At 39.2% G+C, this 19,317-nt stretch overlaps 1 protein-coding gene across 6 annotated transcripts in view; it reads right to left on the bottom strand.

The window, feature by feature from the left end:
- The window catches only part of REPS2 (RALBP1 associated Eps domain containing 2), a 227,493-nt gene that overhangs the window by 83,328 nt on the left and 124,848 nt on the right, over nt 1-19,317 (bottom strand). For 5 of the 6 annotated variants that reach the window (XM_041740770.1, XM_041740771.1, XM_041740774.1 and 2 more), the window contains exons 9-13: nt 17,574-17,668; nt 11,089-11,158; nt 9,578-9,652; nt 5,115-5,160; nt 1,859-1,995 (exon numbers count right to left, since the gene is read on the bottom strand). In XM_041740770.1, coding sequence (XP_041596704.1) covers nt 1,859-1,995; nt 5,115-5,160; nt 9,578-9,652; nt 11,089-11,158; nt 17,574-17,668 — 423 coding nt within the window. The remainder of the gene's footprint in view (nt 1-1,858; nt 1,996-5,114; nt 5,161-9,577; nt 9,653-11,088; nt 11,159-17,573; nt 17,669-19,317) is intronic. The other variant, XM_041740772.1, reaches the window with a different exon arrangement.

Here is a 19,317-nt window from a genome sequence, read left to right as displayed (position 1 = left end):
CTTCACTTTCTTCTTTCATTCTTGCTTCTTTGCATCTTGTGTCTATCCTATTTTTTCTCCACACAATCAGTCCACCATAGGCCACTCTGACTCAGCTCAACAACCTAGCCTCACTTACTTTGTTTTTTACAATCCTTTGCTTCTAATAGAGCAGGCAAGTGGGGCTCAGTTCCTCTGTGAGGCCACCAAGCAACTGTAGGGAAGAGATCACATTCCTGCCCCACTGGAGATCAAGAGGGTCAGGGGACTTTGTCCTCACTCTGCTTTCCTCAGTGATTTCTGTGCAAATGAGTGCCTATGGGCCAAACATGTTGCTATTAGGATTATGTTTATTATCTTACCAAAACCCTACAGCTCCGTGGACTGTTGCCCCTATTTTAGAGATTAAAAATCTGAAATGCAGAAAGATTAAGCCACTTGCTGAAAATCAAAACAGTTAATAAGAGCTAAGCTGGACTCCAAATCCAGTCTTGTCTTTTCCACCATATGATGCAATGTCGTAAAAGCCACAGCACATCCATTCCCCAGCACAGCTGGCACTCCTTGTGGGCTTGCACAGCCAGAAAGATGCTTGCACGTTTCCAGCCTCTCCTTGCAAGGAAAATGTATTAAGATAGCTGCCCAGATTGTTTTAATCTTCTTGCATGCACAGAAAAATCTTCTGGGTCATAATCCGCCAGCCATGTGAAATTTTTATAGCATCATCATCCATGGCTATTCCCACCTCAAATACCAGTTACTATGAAATTATGCCAGAATTTGGATCAAAGTATGGGAGAAAATGCAAGGCAAATTTTTATCTGATGAACTCATGGCAGAGAATCAAATTTCATAGAGAGTTCCAGACTCTAGTATATTAAAAAACAATCTGCAACTTTACTGTGAGGAGACTACTTTATTAGAACAACTAAAACATGCTGAGCTCTGCTGGGACACAGAGGTCATGCTAATGTGTGAGCCAAGGAGAGTCTTTTCTTGCTTTAGTAGAAAAGATAATAATCTGCAAATCACTAGCATCTGAGGCTGGCTTGATTTAAAATGCACACAAATATAGAAAAAGTTCCAGGAAATCACTGTATTTATAGCTTGCCTACATTAGTCAGTGGAAAGGCCCTTGCTGCTCCCAAAATAACACTTGGGAAGGCGCTGCATCCTAGCACCTTCACTAAGCAAAGGCATGCATGGTTCTCATCTGCTGTTCTGTAGGTTCCCTAGGAGGACATCTCCCACTTCCCAGGGAGCCAGGGAAGCAGATGTCAACCTCCAACCTCTACCCCCCTCCAACCCAGCTGTATAGCAGCTGGCTCAAGGAAGCCCCACCCCCAGAAGCCCCTCAGCAGGCCACCTGGAGGAGCCCTTGCCCAGTTCCCTCCACCAACCACCTAACCATCAGTCAGATTTAGAAAGCGGGGCCCCCTTGGCATTAAACCCTCCAATACACAGGATCTTCACAAGGATAAGATACAGAAGATTCTGGCCAGGTGTCAATTGCCAAGATCTTTCATACATAAGTGTCTCAGGAAATAACAGACAGCAAATTACCACAATGCAGAGAACAAGACCCCAGCCATGCACTCAGTGGGATGTCTGGGGTTAAAGGATTTTCATCTTCTTGGTACAGAATTTCATAATTCTTGGTCCATATGAGTGTGGGCAAGGCTCCAGACACATGGGATATTTATTTGCCTAGAAGTGCTTCCCCCCCGCCCCCAGAATACCATAGCAACTCAAAGACCTTCCTGGGATGGGAAATGGCCAGATCTGCTCATTCTGTGGACTCACAAAGGCCTCTGTGGCAGACATACATCCAGTGACTCCAACAGGAAAGGGAAAGACGGGGTGCAGAGGGGCACTTCACCTGGCACACTGGGCTGGAAGACTTTATTCAGATCCAAGGAGGAGGCTCTGGAATGGGTTTTCTGTGGTCGCGGTGGTGGGGTGGGAGGGTCCTCACCCCTTTTCATGGCCTCTTCTATGGAGGTGCTAGAGTAAGATCTGCAGCAAAATAAGGGAAGGTCAGAAGGGAGATAGCAAAGCTTTAGTCTCTGAAGCAGGACTGAAATGAAAATACCCAAAAAAGTCAAAATCACTATAAAGGACTGACAAGTGCCCATCTCAAAGCAATCATGAGTTCGACTGTCCCTTGGGTGCCATTATCTGTCCAAACCCAAACCATGAACCAGAACCTCTTTTAACCTCTTTGTTCATATTATATCTTAGACCTAAATTTACCCAAAGGAAAAGCTTTCCATAAATTCAAAACAGTTTTTATTGGTACTGCCGATAAAAATAACATGTAAACCTTCAGCTTAGGCATTTCCATATTGTAACAGAAGGGGTTGGTGGTCTTAACGGGCTGCAGCACTTTTCTCCTGTTTACATGTGACCTTGATGACAGGCATGTGTGGAAGCGGGGCAGATAACCCAAGAGTAAGCATCAGATGCTCAAGGGAATATGCCACAAATAAAATTTAGGAAAGGGAAACATATCAATCAGATGGAGGGTCTAGGCTGTTTTACCATGAGAAATACCAGTATGGGGAAATTTTCAAAGCAAAAGCTTCCTCTTAACTTTCTCCCTCAATCTGTAACAAGGCAGTAACTAACTAGACAACTTCTGAAATTATAACTCCAATAATTACATTCAAAGAAACAGGAAATAAATAACCTGCCAAAGGTCACACAGCTAGGTAGTTACACTGGTTCAATTCAAACTACAATCTATTTCTAAATCCCATTTTAAAAATATTCTGATACTGTCTACGAGCCAGGAAAGAAATCTTTTGGAAGTGGCGGCTACACTATTTATTACAGATTTAATTATTTTCTAAATGAATTCAACTCAGTACATTTATCTATTGCTTAGAAACAGGTTTGTGGAGGAGTTCTCAATATGATTTTCTAAGAAGTGGATGTGTACATCCATTCTATTCAGCTTCTTGTCTAAGTTGTCAAAGAACAAAATGACCTTTGAGTCAGAGATATGTTCTAGGGACAAATTAACCTCAGAAAACTATTATTAGTATTTAGCTATTAGAGTGCCATTTATGAAATCTGAATCTATTGATAATTATGACACAACCTCAGTTCTTGGTAAAGCTCATTTTGACATAACAAGTTTGCACTTTCCTGAATCATTCCCTCCTCAAGGTTCCTTTGTGGTAGTTGAAGAGTTGTTTGTCATGCAAGGTTGCAATCTTTCATAAAACCACCACAATGGCATGTAACATGCTCTGGAGTGGTCCCCGTAAAATAACTGGCAAGACAGGCAAGGCAAAGGCATATAGGAACTGGCAGGAAGAATGCTCTAATACTTCAATCAGAGTAAAAGGAAACCAATAGAAAAGGACAACAAAGTTTTCAAATGGGGACTCTTGATTTAAAAAGGAAATCAGAGACTCTAGCTAGAAATTAAAAAAGAAAAAACTTCTCTGCCAGAAAGAGCTTTAGTGACATTCTTCAGTCAAGAAAGAAAATATGATGTGCATTTGTGTGTATATCAAAACACATACATAGAGTAAGGCACACCATCCAACACTACATATCTCATTCCATTCTACTTCCATATATATACCAGTATTTTCATATGGAAAGTTAACTGAATATTAAATAAGTAAAAGTATGACTACAACCAATTTAAATACAAACGTGCAGGAATCAACAAAATAATGAATATAAGTAGTGTTAGAATGGTGATCTTCCCTCTTTCCCTCAGAGTTCTACAGAGTTTTATTATTCTAAAAAGGAAGATAAAAATAATTTGATCCTCTCGGTCTCAGTGAAGACCCAGTTGGGAGCAATGAAAATAAAAACATCTAAATTCTATCAAGAGACCAATCCCTAAAAGAATAATATATACAAGTTGGCCAGAGATATTAATAACAAAACATGTGACTATGAAATCTTGTACTTTCATTTGCTTTGAGAAACAGAGGAAGTCAACAAAAGAAAACTGTGAGGTTTAATCTACAGTTAACATAGCACACATAAACAGATTTCTGTAATTCAAAAGTTTTTTATGAGGACAGATAAATATTACTATTCCTACATCCTAAAGCCAATACTGTAAGCCAGTACAGTAAAAGATCTGTTGATCCTTTAAAAAAAAAAAGATGAGGAAATGTGTTAGCCACAGAAACAGTAACCAAAAGAATTACTGTATCTATTGTTCCAAAAAAATATTTAGATATCTGTATCTTCTCTAAATAAGGAAACAAAACCCCCAATTTAGAAAATCCAGACATAAAAGATAAACAAACTAAGGGGTAACTCTTAGATTTACAAAAAAATGAGGTTTCCTTAAACATTAATACTTCAAGCATATGAAATAAGATCAGATTTAAATTCACTTCTTCAGGAATGTGTCTAAGTAGCCAAAGGAAAAAAAAGTTACCGAGAGCCAAAGCAAAACTTGGAAAACACATATGTACTGTCCTGTCTTACACTGCTGTCTACCACTGAAGAGTGATCCCAATACCAGTACCCCTCTCTGATGTTCTATTAATGTTTCTGTATTTCTCCTTGATCCTCCATTCTGATGTCTGATGTCAACCGCAGCTCTGTCTTACTTGCACTTCCTCTTCTACTAGCTTCTACCGATCTAAAAACTGTGAAGCCTAAAAGAGGCTCTAAGGATAAAAGAGACCATAAGCACTGCTTACCTAAATCTTAAAGCCTCATTAAAATCACTGTGAGCATTTTCTTTTCCTACTCTAGGCTTTATCCCTCAGGCATCTTACTTTTTGGGGTCCACCTTGTCATGATGGTAAATTTCAGTGTAACCTTTTAACCACATTTCCTTCTCTCCAAAGCTACTGCCCTCTATTCCTTATCATCCTGCAACAAGTGGGCCATATCCACACAAACCAGTTCTTGTCAGGCGACCAGCCAGCAGCAGCCACCATCTTCCAGCACTAATAAACACAGAAACTAAGAGTCTCCCAGCAGCACTGCATGCTCCAAACAGGCCCTTCATGACATGTGAATTCACATCTATTCTAAGCTTCAAATCTGAAGGAAAAGGAAATTGTGGGTTGGGCTTCGGGTGTAGGATTTTATTTCTAGTCAGGGACAGGATACAAAGGGCATTAAAGCAGAAATTAAACAAACACTACCTGGATCTTGGTCTTGCTTTGAGACTGTTGGAATCCTTAGAAGTGGCTGAAACAAAGATTAGTTGTTGTTTACTTGGCTTTCATTTCTGCAGTTGAACAGGTTTATAAGCAATACTTGGGCTAGTACAGAACAAATACATCAACAGGTAAATGTGAGGTACAGGTGTCCCTGTGGAGAACTTAACCGTCTCCACGTTTTCATTATTTTGTAATTTTATTTCTAAAGCTAAAGGCACAATTCAAAGGACAGAGAAATCAACATTTTTTTTCCTTTTGTCAGAGCACTAAGAAGCTATTCTCAAATCTATGTTGATGAATAAAGAAATTCCAGTCTAAAAAGACAACCCTCTCACGGGGTTATCTACTTAAATAATAGTGGGTTCAGACGTATGGTTTTCTTAGTCTATCATGACAGCCTAGTAATTGATTTTGAACCAGCTTCCCCTAAAGGCTAAAAAGAAATCTATCAGGTCATACATTTTAAGATTTTTCTTAAAGTACACACTACCAGAGCATTACCACAGGAAATCAAAGGTCCCACAAGTTAAGTGGAAATGAGCTACACAGATTTTCCTATAAGAAAATATCCGTGTGTCCTCTGTCTCTGTGACCAAATCATACGGAGGATATTATGGAGTAAAATCATCAAAATATTTCATCAATCATATGACTTTTCCTTATTGAATTTAAATTATAAACTAACTTGCTCAGTATCAACACCCATGGAGCCTACTTTCCCATCATAAGTTGTTGGGAGTAATTAGAAACATTTACAAAAACATTAATCCTTTTTTATGTTTTCAATACCCTTTGGAAGACAACTTTAGAAACCATTAGTTATGCTAAGGTTTTGCAAACACTGCAAATTTTTCAACAAAAAATGTCATAAAAATCCATAGAAAAAGTGCTACTAACTAGAAACAAGGAGAATATAGTTTGTATATTGTTTCCACAAATTCTTCCAGAGAGAAAACGTCTCAATGAATTATCCCATCCTTTTTTACATTGCTCTAAAGATAAAAACCCTCCTTGGGATGAAGCAGCCTGAATTGATGATGGCCATTAAAATCCATGGGTTAGATAAGCAGGAGAGAAAGGGGAGCTAAAAATGCTAACAAGGCACAAAGCAAATTAGCAATATATATTCCCTTAGATATAGTCAGTTGTAGAAAAGATACATTTCTCCCCAAAATAAGCATTTTAGCTTGCTGTAGTGAGAACACGGGCATCTTCTGACTTCAATCCATCAAAATGCTGCCAGAGCCCTGAAAAGCATGGGAGGCCTGAGGAGTTTGAGCCCTGTTCTGTCCATTATCATGCACCCACACCTGCATGTGCACATAGTTTCCCCTACCCCACCTCCCACAAACACAAACCCCAGGCAATCAGGGAAAGCAGCTAAAGGGGAGCCAGTTCTGCAGTCAAGCAGGCAGCCGTGGGGCTAAGTGGACAGTGTGACCAGACTCACCACAAAGATGGGGGCTGCCCTCTGGGCAGGCTGCCCACAGCTGGCTCAGAATTCCTCTTCTCTCTCAGACCACACTGCTTTCCAGAAATATATGGGTCGGGAAAGCCTCAGTCACATTAAAATAAAGTCTGGTTCCCCAAACCAGATCATGGGGGTGACCGTTAATTCTTTTGTCAACTACCATTATCTTTGTCTTTTTGCTGGGTTGAGAATGGGTGTGGAAGGAGGGGTGAACCCTGCCAGTGAGAGATAGACAGAGAGATGGGGTGTGGGGTATGGATAAGCAGTGAAGACCTGGAGAGGAATCCTGAGGTCTATGTGTCCCTCCTGGCCACAACCCTAGCTATTATGTTTCTGAGCCTTAGTTTCCTAGTCTACAGAATGAAGATAATAAAAATGTGGCCCTTTTCTCAAAGGAGAGAGAAGGTAAAGGTACTTTGAAAACTAAATGTATTTTAGAATTGCAAAATATTATGGTTGTAGAATGCTCCTAATTCTTCAAGCTTAGACAGCAAAGGAAGTGCAAGTGGGAGCAGGTAACTTAAGACCATGGGGTGACAGCTGGCAGTGGGGCAGCTGCTAGAGTCACCAATGGTGTTTGAAGACTACAGTGTGAGGGCAAAGAGGTCTCAGCATGACCTACAGACATCAAGAAAAAGATTACCATTGTGCAGTGTGCCTTGTTGAATTAGGCTGAAATATGACGTTAGCTAAGGAATGTATTAGACTCCACTAATATATCCACTTTCAGCAATTAAAAGGGTAAAAGCATATTTAAAAATATGTGACAAGGAAATCCCTCCATTCCCTGATAATGGTCCCACCACAATATCATCCTCTTCACCATTACTATTATCATTATTATCATCATTATTATCATCCATTGTGGAAGAGCAGGACAGGGGGATACTTCTCTTGCCACCTGAGAAAATCTATCCGAGGCAGATCTTGGTAAGTCCCCACAGGTTTCAGATCACAAAAAGCTAGAGAACACTATTCCAATTAAGTCTTCCATCAGCCTCCAAGTCCCTGAAAGTCAGACTCAGCATTTGGGACATGTGAATAACTGCAAAAATGGCCAGGGCATGATGTATTGGAATCCAGGCAGAAGCCAGTGGGTAGATCGCAGCTTTCATTTAGCTGGGAAGAGGGAAGAAGAATGACAACTTCCTAGAACACCCCAGGCATGTCATCTTTGCAGCAAACTGAAATAGGATAAAAAAAGCAAGCCTAAAGTTTAATTTTCAAAAAGGCAGCAATTCAACTGAGGTGAAATGTCTGTATGGCATGGACAGACATTCAGAATTAAAAACCACCACCTTGAAACTATAGTGTCTCACACTAGAAATCCAAACATGCCCCCAGGAAAGAGGGTATTAAATATGTTTTCAGATGAGGGATTCCCTCATATCCACTCCAGAAAGGTGCTGCAATGGTAAAAATGAATCAGAAACCACATAGCGTGTTCCCAGGCAGAATGTGAAACAAATTCAGATGTACTTCATGCACTGTGGCACACGCTGATAGCATTTGTCTGGTGACACCATGCCCTATTCAATGAAGGAATCTTAAAAATGATGTCTAAAGTTCATGCTCCAGAGAACACATAATGTTCATGGAAAAAACAGGAAGTTATTAACCTCAAAGGCTGTTGGAAAAGCACCAATCTAACTCTCCAAATTCAACTATCTTTTATTAATACTGTTAACATGAAGTTTACAAAAACTGAGGCGCATCCACTTTAGCTCCAGAAATTAGAGATGGAAAGAACCTACCTTGGGCATTTGTCCTGAAACGGGGTAAGAGGGTAAGCCTAAAGTCCAATTCTCTAACAAGCCAGCAATCCATTTGCCTTTACATAAACTGAGCATTTCTCCCTATGATGAAGGAACCCAAATCATTTTCAAAAGCCCAAACCAGGCTTGAGAATTCTTAACACTTTTGGAGTCACGGTTGATCTACAATCTCAATTTTCTATTTCTTAACATCATTTCCTAGAGACAGAGGTTCCCAAAATAGGCTACACATCAGAATCGCCTGGGGGGCTGCCGAAAAACACAGATTCTTAAACCTCATCACTGAACTCAATCATATATTCTCATTCATATTCATGCTCTCTCTTCCCCCACCCCTCTCTTTTAAACCTTAAAAGAACTTAGTGTTTGGGAAATACTGTACTATAGTAGCATAAGCCTCAATGTTACATTGATTCCTTTGTTCCAACTTTAAACAAATAAGCCAGGGATGATAGCTAGTTAACCAAAACAAACATGATTTACTTAATTAAATATTATGAGAGATAACCATGAGAGAATGCAGCAACTTCTTTCACAACCTTATACCTGGAGCTCCAAATAGTAACACCCTCCCTAGCCAGTTTGTTTTTAACTAGGTTCAGCCTGGTTCGGTGATGGTTCCCATTCAAGTGAGCTGAGGACACAGGCCTGGTCATCTCCACAGGTCACAGACATAGTTCCAACTCTCCAAAATATGGGCAAACACAACTTTTTTTTCTCCTTGGAATCCACTCCACGTATAAGCACACTTACTTGCCTTCTTGGTGGTGGTGAAGTTTAATGAAAATATCTGAGATTTTTGCTTTGGAAATGGAAAAGTTCAACTGTGGGCCTCCAGTTGATCTACCCCATCAGCTCCTTACTCTACACAGAAACCACAATGGCTTACTGAAATCTCAACTCCGAACCTTCCCAATTTTATTAGTAAAAGTAACAGTGAGACTCTAACTTCAAACTGAGTGATCCTATCAGTGAAACCTAAACTCAGAACTTAAAAAAAAAAAAAAAAACACCCTCTTCTCATACCTGAAAAGAGGGAAGGAGTAAAAAGCAACCAAAAGGTTTTCTTAGAATAAAACACAAGGCAAATATTTAGAGAGAAATCTACATTACTACTAATTTTCTACTCACGGAAACTACTGGGTTTTTTAAACTAATAAATAATTACATAAAAATATAGTATAATGGTTTTCTCCTACCTGGATCCTCGGACATATCCTTTGGTAAGGCTTCATCTGCAGTACTTTTCAAAGCTAGACGCGTTTTGTTTTGTTCTTAAAGAACACAAGAAAGAACGGAGAAAAGAAAAAAACTGTAAATTTTATGTCTGAGGCACAGTATATTAAAACAAAGAATCCCTAGTCATCACTTATGGAAATGGTGTTATGAACCATTTGCAGGTTGCTATATCACTCTGTAAAACAATAAAGATCCCCTTAAAGTATGGAAACAGGTTCTCATCCCACAAAGAACAAAGCAGTATTTCCAACTTTCAACAGAGAGCACCTTTAGTGGCTACAAGGAGTATTACGAGAAAGTATCAGAAATTTCCCCATTTCATTCTTGGCACCCAGACCAATGACATCAGAATCTCTCTAGGAGTGAGATGGAGCCTTCAGTATTTTTAGACCTCATCCAGTTATTCCAATGTGCAGTCAAGGCTAAGACCCACTAGTAAAGACACTGATCAGAGCATGCACTGCTGCAAAAAAATGTCTAGTTCGGCCTACCTCTCCTGAGCAAATATTTAAATAGAGAGCAAGCAATTATTATTTCCTAATAGGAAACTTATTTTTCATGTTTAACTTCCATACAAAGCTGCAACGATGTCAGGTCTCAACAATAACCCCTACAATAGTTTCACTGATTTTTAGTCCCTTCAGATAAGCCTGTCATTCACGGGCAGTAAATCAGTATCGAATAATAGAAAGAATACTGGCTGGAGACTTGGAAAATGTTTGTTCTTATCTCCACCCTTTTTATTATTAAACTAATGATTCATACTGCCTATACTTCGGTTTACTCATCTCTGTATTTTAGGTGATAAAACACACTAGCCTCCATTGAGTTTTGTGAAAACTGAGTAAGACAATGAATGAGGAAGGACCTGGTAGATTATGAAGCATTATACGGAGTAGTGCTGGGGGAAGGGGTTGGATGTCCTCCTGTTCTTCTAAATATTCCCAGGCCAACTCATCTCTGTGCTTCACGGTAGCTCTGACATGGAAAACTGTGCTATACTGCTTCTCACCCGCCAGGTAAGACAGACAAATGGTTGCTGGCTCCATGACACAAAGTCAGAAGATAAATCCCAGGGACAGAAGATAACTTCCTCAAGGATTAGACCTGTGCACAAATACACATTTATACTGATGTTCTGGGCTCACATCTGCCAACCCAACATGTTAAGCTCTCAATTCTTCCAGCTTCCAGTCATTTTCTAATTAGTGCAACCCAATTTCAATGTAAAGTATAGTTTGAGGGTCAGCAGTGAGTAAGGGGCCAATGAGTTGGGGGGCTTTGGAAGCTCCCATTACCACTTAAGAAACTACAGTTTTCTGAAAACAATTTGAACTACTTAAACCATCCAAATGTGTTCACATGGTGACTACTGTCCTCATATGCTCCAGAAGCCAGCCATTCCAAGAGAAATAGATGAAGAAACACAGGTAGAATGTTCCTAAAGGAAGAAAACTCATTCTTTTCATACCTTGTTTGTCATCACTAGTCACATCTTGGGTTGGGACAGGAAAGTCAGCTGTGTCTTTAATAGATAGCTTCTTGGGGGGAAAAAAGTAAATAAATTATACAGGTTGAAATGGAAATTAAGTTGCACATACATATGATGAAAATGCTTTAAAAGCAACATAGCTTGCCAATATTTCTGTCTTCGGTAAACCCTGACATTTAATACTACTTTATTTTTTTAGACTCCCAGTGAGGTATAAGTTAATTTGTGTTGAAAATGTACAAGGCAGCCCGGGTGGCTCAGTGGTTTAGTGCCGCCTTCAGCCCAGGGTGTGATCCTGGAGACCTGGGATCGGGTCCCACATCAGGCTCCCTGCATGGAGCCTGCTTCTCCCTCTGCCTGTGTCTCTGCCTCTCTCTCTCTCTCTCTCTCTCTCTCTCTCTCTCTTTCTCTGTGTGTGTGTTTGTGTCTCTCATGAATAAATACATAAAATCTAAAAAAAAAAACAAGAAGAAAAAAAGAAAATGTACATGTTGGGCACCTGGCTAGCTCACTCGATAGAGTATGTGACTCTTGATCTCAGGATCCTGAATTTGAGTCTCACATTGGGTATAGAGATTACTTTAAAAAAATTTTAATTAAAAAAAAGAAAATTTACACATGCAGAGAAAAAAATGACAATTCAGATTTAGATATATGTATAAGACTGTACATTAAATATGAATCCAGTGTGGGATTCAGCTGGAGAATTATGTAACATTTGCCCATTCTGTCAAAAACAAACCTGCACTTTATGTACTTTTTCACAAGCAGAGAGAGGTTCTGACAAGTGGCCCCTAATGTATGTATTTGCCAAAATGTGTTATGCAGAGAGTATTCAACCCTGATTCAAACAGCCTCCTTGTCAAGGAATAAGAAAAATGAACAGAACAAAATTTTCTCCTAACTCAATCAGGGGAAAGTCTTCACTAATACTAATAAGAAAGAATACCCAAATTAATCACGTATTGATCTGTTTAAAATCTACTTATTATAAATTTCTTTTAAGGTCTCAATTAGGGCAGCCCAGGTAGCCCAGCAGTTTAGCACCACCTTCCACCCGGGGTGTGATCCTGGAGACGTGAGACTCGAGTCCCATGTCGGGCTCCCTACATGGAGCCGCTTCTCCCTCTGCCTGTATCTCTGCCTCTCTCTCTGTTTCTCATAAATAAATAAATAAAATCTTTTTTTTAAGTTTCAATTAATATGCATTCTAAGACCTTTGATAAAAGAATAATATATATTAATAATTACTATACATATAAACAAATTCTAGAAAGATACATAAACATTAAAGGGAGACTGACTGGGTAGACGGGGAAAAGGATGGGAGGAGGACCTGTCACTATATGCCCTTTGACATTTTTTAAATTTTAAACATATTCAGAAAATTAAATAAACCTTAAAGGAAGTGGGTTAAATCCTGGAGCTATTTGGTGCTACAGAAGGTTTAACTGGTTTGCCTCTCAGAATTTGAACAACCCTACTGAGATAAGCAATACTTCTGTTTTTCAACTGTTTTGAAGAATGGAGTTCAGTACTGCTTGGTGGTAACCTGATCTAGGATTTAACAATCCTCAAGCAGGTCATTCTTGGCATTACCATGAAGCTTCCAGATATAATTTCCCAAAGTCTACTATCTCCAATAGAACACAGAATGTATCTTAACAGTGCCTTTCTTTCATTTGCTTCTCCCAGTCAACTATAAACTAGATCCCTAATAGAAGAAAATTATTTAGGAGTAGAAAATATAGATTAAAAAGTCATTCCCCCCCTCCAAAAAAAAACACCTTTGAAAGAAATTTTTAAACCAAAATAGATGGAAAGGCATCCCATGCTCATGGGTAAGAAGATTCAATATTGTTAAGATGGAATACTCCCCAAATTCATCTACAGATTCAGTGCAATCCTTCTTTGCTTTTTTGCAGAATTTGAACAGCTTGTCCTAAAATTCATAAAGAAATGCAAGGAAGCCAGAATAATGAAAAGATTCTTTAAAAAGAAAAAAAACAAAAGACCAAAGTTGAAGGACTCAAATTTCCTTTCAAAATTTACCAAAAAGTTATATTCATTAAGACAGGGTGGTACTAGCATTATGACAGACATCTAGATCAATGGAATACAATTGAGAATCTATAAATAAACCCTTAAATTTACAGTCAACTGATTTTCAACAAGGGTGTAAAACAATTCAATGGGGGAAAATTGTCTTTTCAATAAATGATTCTGAGATAACTGGATATCCATATACAAAAGAATGAAGGTTGGGGCACCTGGGTGGCACAGTCTGTTAAGCGCCCAACTCTTGGTTTTGGCTTATGATCTCAAGGTTGTGAGACTGAGCTCTACATTGCTCAGTGCATGCTCAGTGCAGAATCTGCTTAAGACTCTCCTTCTCCCTCTGACCCTCCTCCCCTGTTCTCTCTCTTTTTCTCTCTTCTCTCTCTAAAGTAAATAAATAAATCTTTGAAATAAAAAAAGGAATTAAGGTGGACCTCTTCTTCACGGCATACAGAATAATTCACTCAAACTGGATCACAGACCTAAATGTAAGACCTAAAACTATACAATTCTTAGAAGACCACATAGGAGTAAATCTTCATGATCTTCTGTTAGGCAATGGTTTCTTAGATATGACAACAAAAGGACAAGCAACAAAAGAAAAAATAGACAAACTGGACCTCATTAAAGTAAAAAAACATTCGTGTTCCAGAGGACACTATCAAGAAAGGAAAAAGAAAAACCAAAGAAAAAAAATACTTGCAAATTATGTATCTAATAAGGGACTTATATTCAGAATATGTAAATAACACTTATAACTCAATAATAACCCAATGTATAAATGGACAAAGGATTGAATAGACATTTCACCAAAGAAGATACACAAATAGCAAATAATCACAAGAAAAGGTGCTCAACATCAGTAGTCACTAGGAAATTTAAATCAAAACCACAATAAGATACCAACCACTTAACTCCCACTAGGATGGCTGAAATAAAAAACACGGACAATAACACGTGTTGACAAGGATGTGGAATGATTGGACCCCTCCTACATTGCTTGCTGGTAGAGAAATGTAAGATGCTTCAGGTGCTTGGAAAAACAGTTTGGTAGTACCTCAAAAAGTTACACACAAATTACAGTATGATGCACAATTCCACTCCTAGGTAAACAGCCAAAAGAACTGAAACATTAAATCCACACAAAACTTGATACATGAATGTTCATAGCAGCATTTTTCCCTCACAACCCCAAAGTGGGAACAAGCCTAATGTCCATCCACTAAAGAACATACAAACAAAATGTGGCAGATCCACACAACAGAACCCTACTCAGCAATAAAAAGGAATGAAGCACTGACATATGCTATAACAATGAACTTAATGAAAGAAGGTAATCACAAAAAAAAAAAAAACACCATATATTGTGTGGTTCTATATTTAATGTTCACAATAGGCAAATTCAGAAACAGAAAATAGATTACTGATCACCAGAGGTTGGAGGGGAGAGGGTACAGTCAGTGACTGCTAATGAGCACAGGCTTTCCCTTTTCTGGGGTGATAAAAAAAAGTTCTAAAATAAGACTATATTGGGCAGCCCAGGTGGCTCAGCGGTTTAGCACCGGCCTTCAGCCCAGAGCCTGATCCTGGAGACCTGGGATCGAGTCCCACGTCGGGCTCCCTGCATGGAGCCTGCTTCTCCCTCTGCCTGTGTCTCTGCCTCTCTGCCTCTTTCTCTCTCTCTCTCTCTCTCTCGCTCTCTCTCTCTCTCTCTCTGTCTCTCATGAATGAATGAGTGAATGACTAAATAAATAAATAATAAAATAAATTAAGAGTATATTGATGGTTGCACAGCTCTCTTAATATACTAAAAACCACTGGATTATAAACTTTAGAGGAGTATAATATGTGAATTACATTTTAGCAAAGCTAATTTACAAAAGAAAGACATCCAGTAATGTAAGAAGCACTGCTAAAGAGGACTTTACCTGAAATTAAAATCTTTAATTCTTGAAGGAAACAAATACACGGTTACTGCTCTACTGTCTAGAGATCTGATCTGTACTGCTGAAAAAAAGTTCTCATGACCTAAATCAGCTACAGCTTCATTCAGAGCACAAACACCTATACGGAATCATCCCTCACAGGACTAGTACCAAGATCTACTTAAATCCTATGCATGCATTCATGAGAGATTAAAAGATTGGTAGAAAGAACAATGAATAAAATAGAAAAAATGAAATATTTAATCATTAGCTACTAAAATTTGACCTATACTTCTTGAATGGCCAAAGCATCAATTAGCCTCATTACTTTGTCCTTGAATTCTGTATATTATTACATGATTATGTAAAAGTACCCCACCCTAGAATATAACAATTTTGTTGGGAATGAGGAGTTGTTATTGTTTTGCTTTCTTGTTTGGACAGGGCAAAAGCAAAGACTTTAAACCACCACCCACCACCACCCCCCAAAGAGCCAATTTAAAGTATACAAAAGTATATAACATAAAACTAGCTGCACATCATGTCCATAAAGGTGAATATTCATAATGTCATCAAGGACATCAGAGTGTGCGTGCGTTTTTAAAAGTATCTCCATTTACGGGGATCCCTGGGTGGCGCAGCGGTTTGGCGCCTGTCTGGCCCAGGGCGCGATCCTGGAGACCCGGGATCGAATCCCACATCGGGCTCCCGGTGCATGGAGCCTGCTTCTCCCTCTGCCTGTGTCTCTGCCTCTCTCTCTCTCTCTCTCTGTGACTATCATAAATAAATAAAATTTTTAAAAAAAAGTATCTCCATTTACAACTATATATTTGCTCCTTTTCTTTTAGACAGATGATAGATGACTACATGGGGGAAAGCAGCACAAGCCAGTAACTAATGTCTGTAAAACACAGCATTATTTGTTTCTGTTGGAAGGGCAAAGACCACCTGATACCGTGGCAAGTTGAAATGTAACATTTATCTAGAAAGAATAGGAATTTATGACATTTTTTTAATCACCTAACAACCTCATAACATTATACAAGTAGGGGGACCCATAGCAAACAAAGAAACAAACAAAAACAGGGCAACTGCATAAGTCTCCAGACACTTCCAGCAGCCCCAGAGTATAAAGAGGACCATGAAAAGTGGCTGATTATTTTATCTGCTTCTCCACCATACTCATATTTCAAAAAAAAAATTAAACACCTAAAACTCCTCAAATGCACATCTATCACTCCTCCTGATGTTACTGTATACTTATTTCCCGTGAGTAGAAATCTATTGAGGAAAATAACAGAAGCTATGACTCAAAGAAAGAGTAGCACAGAGGTGAAGAGAGGTGTGATCAGAGGGAGCACTGCAGAAGCAGGCTGATTCCATCACAGAACAGAGGAGGTCATTGCAACACAGACTGTATGCTTGAGAGTACTGTGGAAAAAAATAATCACATACATTTGCAAGAAATTAAAGAAATGGCCCTGTATCCTGCCTCTGACTTCCATCATCTTGCGACAGTTTTAAGCAGGGTCAGAGGACTGTAACAGCAGCCTATGAATAAACCTCCATTTATTACACATTTCCAGACTTTTTTTTAGGATGGGAATAGCAAACATCATAAGTTGTCATCACAGCAACAGCAATCATAACAGTGATGATGATTATGAAGATTGTAATGATATTAATAATAACCATTATGGGCAGCCCCAGTGGCCCAGTGGTTTAGCACCACCTTTGGCCCAGGGTGTGATCCTGGAGACCTCGAGTCCCGCGTCGGGTTCCTTGCATGGGGCCTGCTTCTCCCTCTACCTGTGTCTCTGCACACCCCCCGCTGTGTGTGTGTGTGTGTGTATCTGTCATGAATAAATTAAAAAAACAATAACCATAATGACTCCTATTTATTGACGCATACCTATGGACCATTAAGCATGTGGCTAGGCCCTTACATCAGTGGCCCAACACTGAAGGAATTCTACAGATTTCTCTGGGGGATAATCCAAATTAGTCTTCATTTGGTCCAAACACTAAAAGCCCTAAGGGAGAAGGCAGCTTTGAACGTGATTTGGGATCCTCTTACATAGTTCTCAAACTTCCTCTTAAAACTGTTCTGGTCCATTAGACTTTGTTCCTACTCAGCTACTAAAAATACTTTACTATTTTTACTCTAAAATTAAAGCTTGGTTAAAATAAACAACTTGGCTAGCATTTTTCTGGCTTCTTTGTCTATACCTACATTTCACCCCTAGAAGGTCAAGACACTACTATGCTTATTTCACTAAATCTAGTTCTAGGAAGAAAAGGAAAAAAAAGTAATTATAGCTATATCTGGTGTCTAGATTTGAAAGGCTGAGCCTCAACATAAGTACTCAACATGAAAAGAAAATGTTATGAAAGTGGATTTTCCAGCCTGTAAAGAACACAGGCTAATGGATTTTAATTCCACACACATTTATGATTAATTAATATATGAAGATCTTTTACCTCCATTCTATTCAAATCACGGGGCTGCTGGTTCGCAGGCATTGACTCAGAGTAAGAATCAAATAGCGTGCACTCCCGCTTGGGCTTAGGAAAGGCTAAGAAAAAACAAAAAGAATACATAAGAATATTACCATATTCACAGCAGGCATGGTTTTCTATCAGCTTTTCTGTGCTTATGAAATATAACAACAAAATCAGCTAGCACTGATAGCTGATGACAGTAATCACGTGGAGGTAATGTCTTGAGTTCTTTACATATGCAACCTATTTTATCATCCTCATTTTACATGTGATGAAACTGAGGAGCAGGGAAGTTAAGCAACTTACACAAGGTCCTACAGCTGGTAAATGAAAGACCAGGGACTTGAACCATCAGCATTTAAGTTGTAACACAGTAGTAATAACCTTCACTATCACGAACTACTATTATGCTACTAGCATAATTTTTAAGTGGCAGTAACCAGTGATAGTTTTAACGCTATAAGCATTAACCTAAGGAAATACTTCATTTTAGCTATTGTTGGAAACAGACAAGATATTATCATGAAAGGTACCCAAGAAAACTTTATAAAATTCTCTTTTCTTTTGGTTAGCAGAAATAACAAAAAATAAGAGCACAAGTTCTTGCTGATTTACAACAAGGGAATCACATTATGGGTGTCTTCTAACAACAGTGACAGAGGCTGTTATGTTAGCTGGGTAGCTGAGTGGATTATGCTACTTGGTAAACTAATATTCAACACACCATTTCTGAGAAGCAGGTTCTGTTTCACTACTTTACCTCAAAGTAATTAAGAAATGTCTCAACAACCAGAAAATTGGTCAACACCCCAAGGAGGAAAAAGCAGATCACGGCAGACAACTACAAGCTACAAATTTGTCAAGACCAGCTATTAAGAAATCAAAATTTCAATGCCATGTTTAAACAGTTTTTTTAATCAAATGTTAAAAATGGATTGGCATTATTTTTAACTGTTTCTCACCATCCCACTCCCACCAGAATTTGAAATGCCAACTTCTCCATGCAGCACAGTACTGGTCTCTGACTAGCAGCTACCACATGCAGTTGAATACAAGCACTTTCTCTGGTGGCCTGCTTCCCGCGGTCTCAATTCCCCGATACTGGGAAGGGCAAACCGCGAGCCCTGGCGATTTTTCCAACTATACCAGGTAGTCTCATTTCCTTGGTAAAAACTCAGCAAGACACCTTTCCAAATACCATTCCACAATCCAACCACATAAGCAGGTTGAACCAAGGTAAGATTAGTTTTTAGTTTACCAGTGATTTGACTAGGATTACATGACTTAAGCCTGATCAACAGAGAGCCTTGCTACACAGAAAGCCAACACTGTCCAAATCGACAAGTGCTGTCATTAACTCCTAAATCTCTCTCTCGACTGGCCCCATCTCTCCAACTCCACTGTCCTCTCTCTAGAGCCAGCCTCCTGTGGTTCTGACTGGACTGCTGCCATTACCTGGTCTTCCAGTTTGCACCCTTGCTCCTCAAAACCTGCTCTCCAATCAGCAACCAGCATAATTATTTCCAACAGCAAATCTGATTGTGGCACTTCCCTGCTTAAAACTAATCAACGGCATGGCCCATGATTTGTTCCCTACCTTCCTCTTCAGCTTTATCCCCAGCCCCTCCAGCTCTAGTCTCTAATATTCTAGCCACTGTGGCCTGCACTTTCCGTGCCTCCCATACTCCAAGTCCCCTCCTAGGGCCTCTGCAGCATACCTGCT

Source organism: Vulpes lagopus, chromosome X, assembly GCF_018345385.1.
Source record: "Vulpes lagopus strain Blue_001 chromosome X, ASM1834538v1, whole genome shotgun sequence".
Lineage (NCBI taxonomy): Eukaryota > Metazoa > Chordata > Mammalia > Carnivora > Canidae > Vulpes > Vulpes lagopus.
The sequence above is the reverse complement of the archived record's forward strand: the minus strand, read 5'-3'. Positions and strand labels throughout refer to the sequence as shown.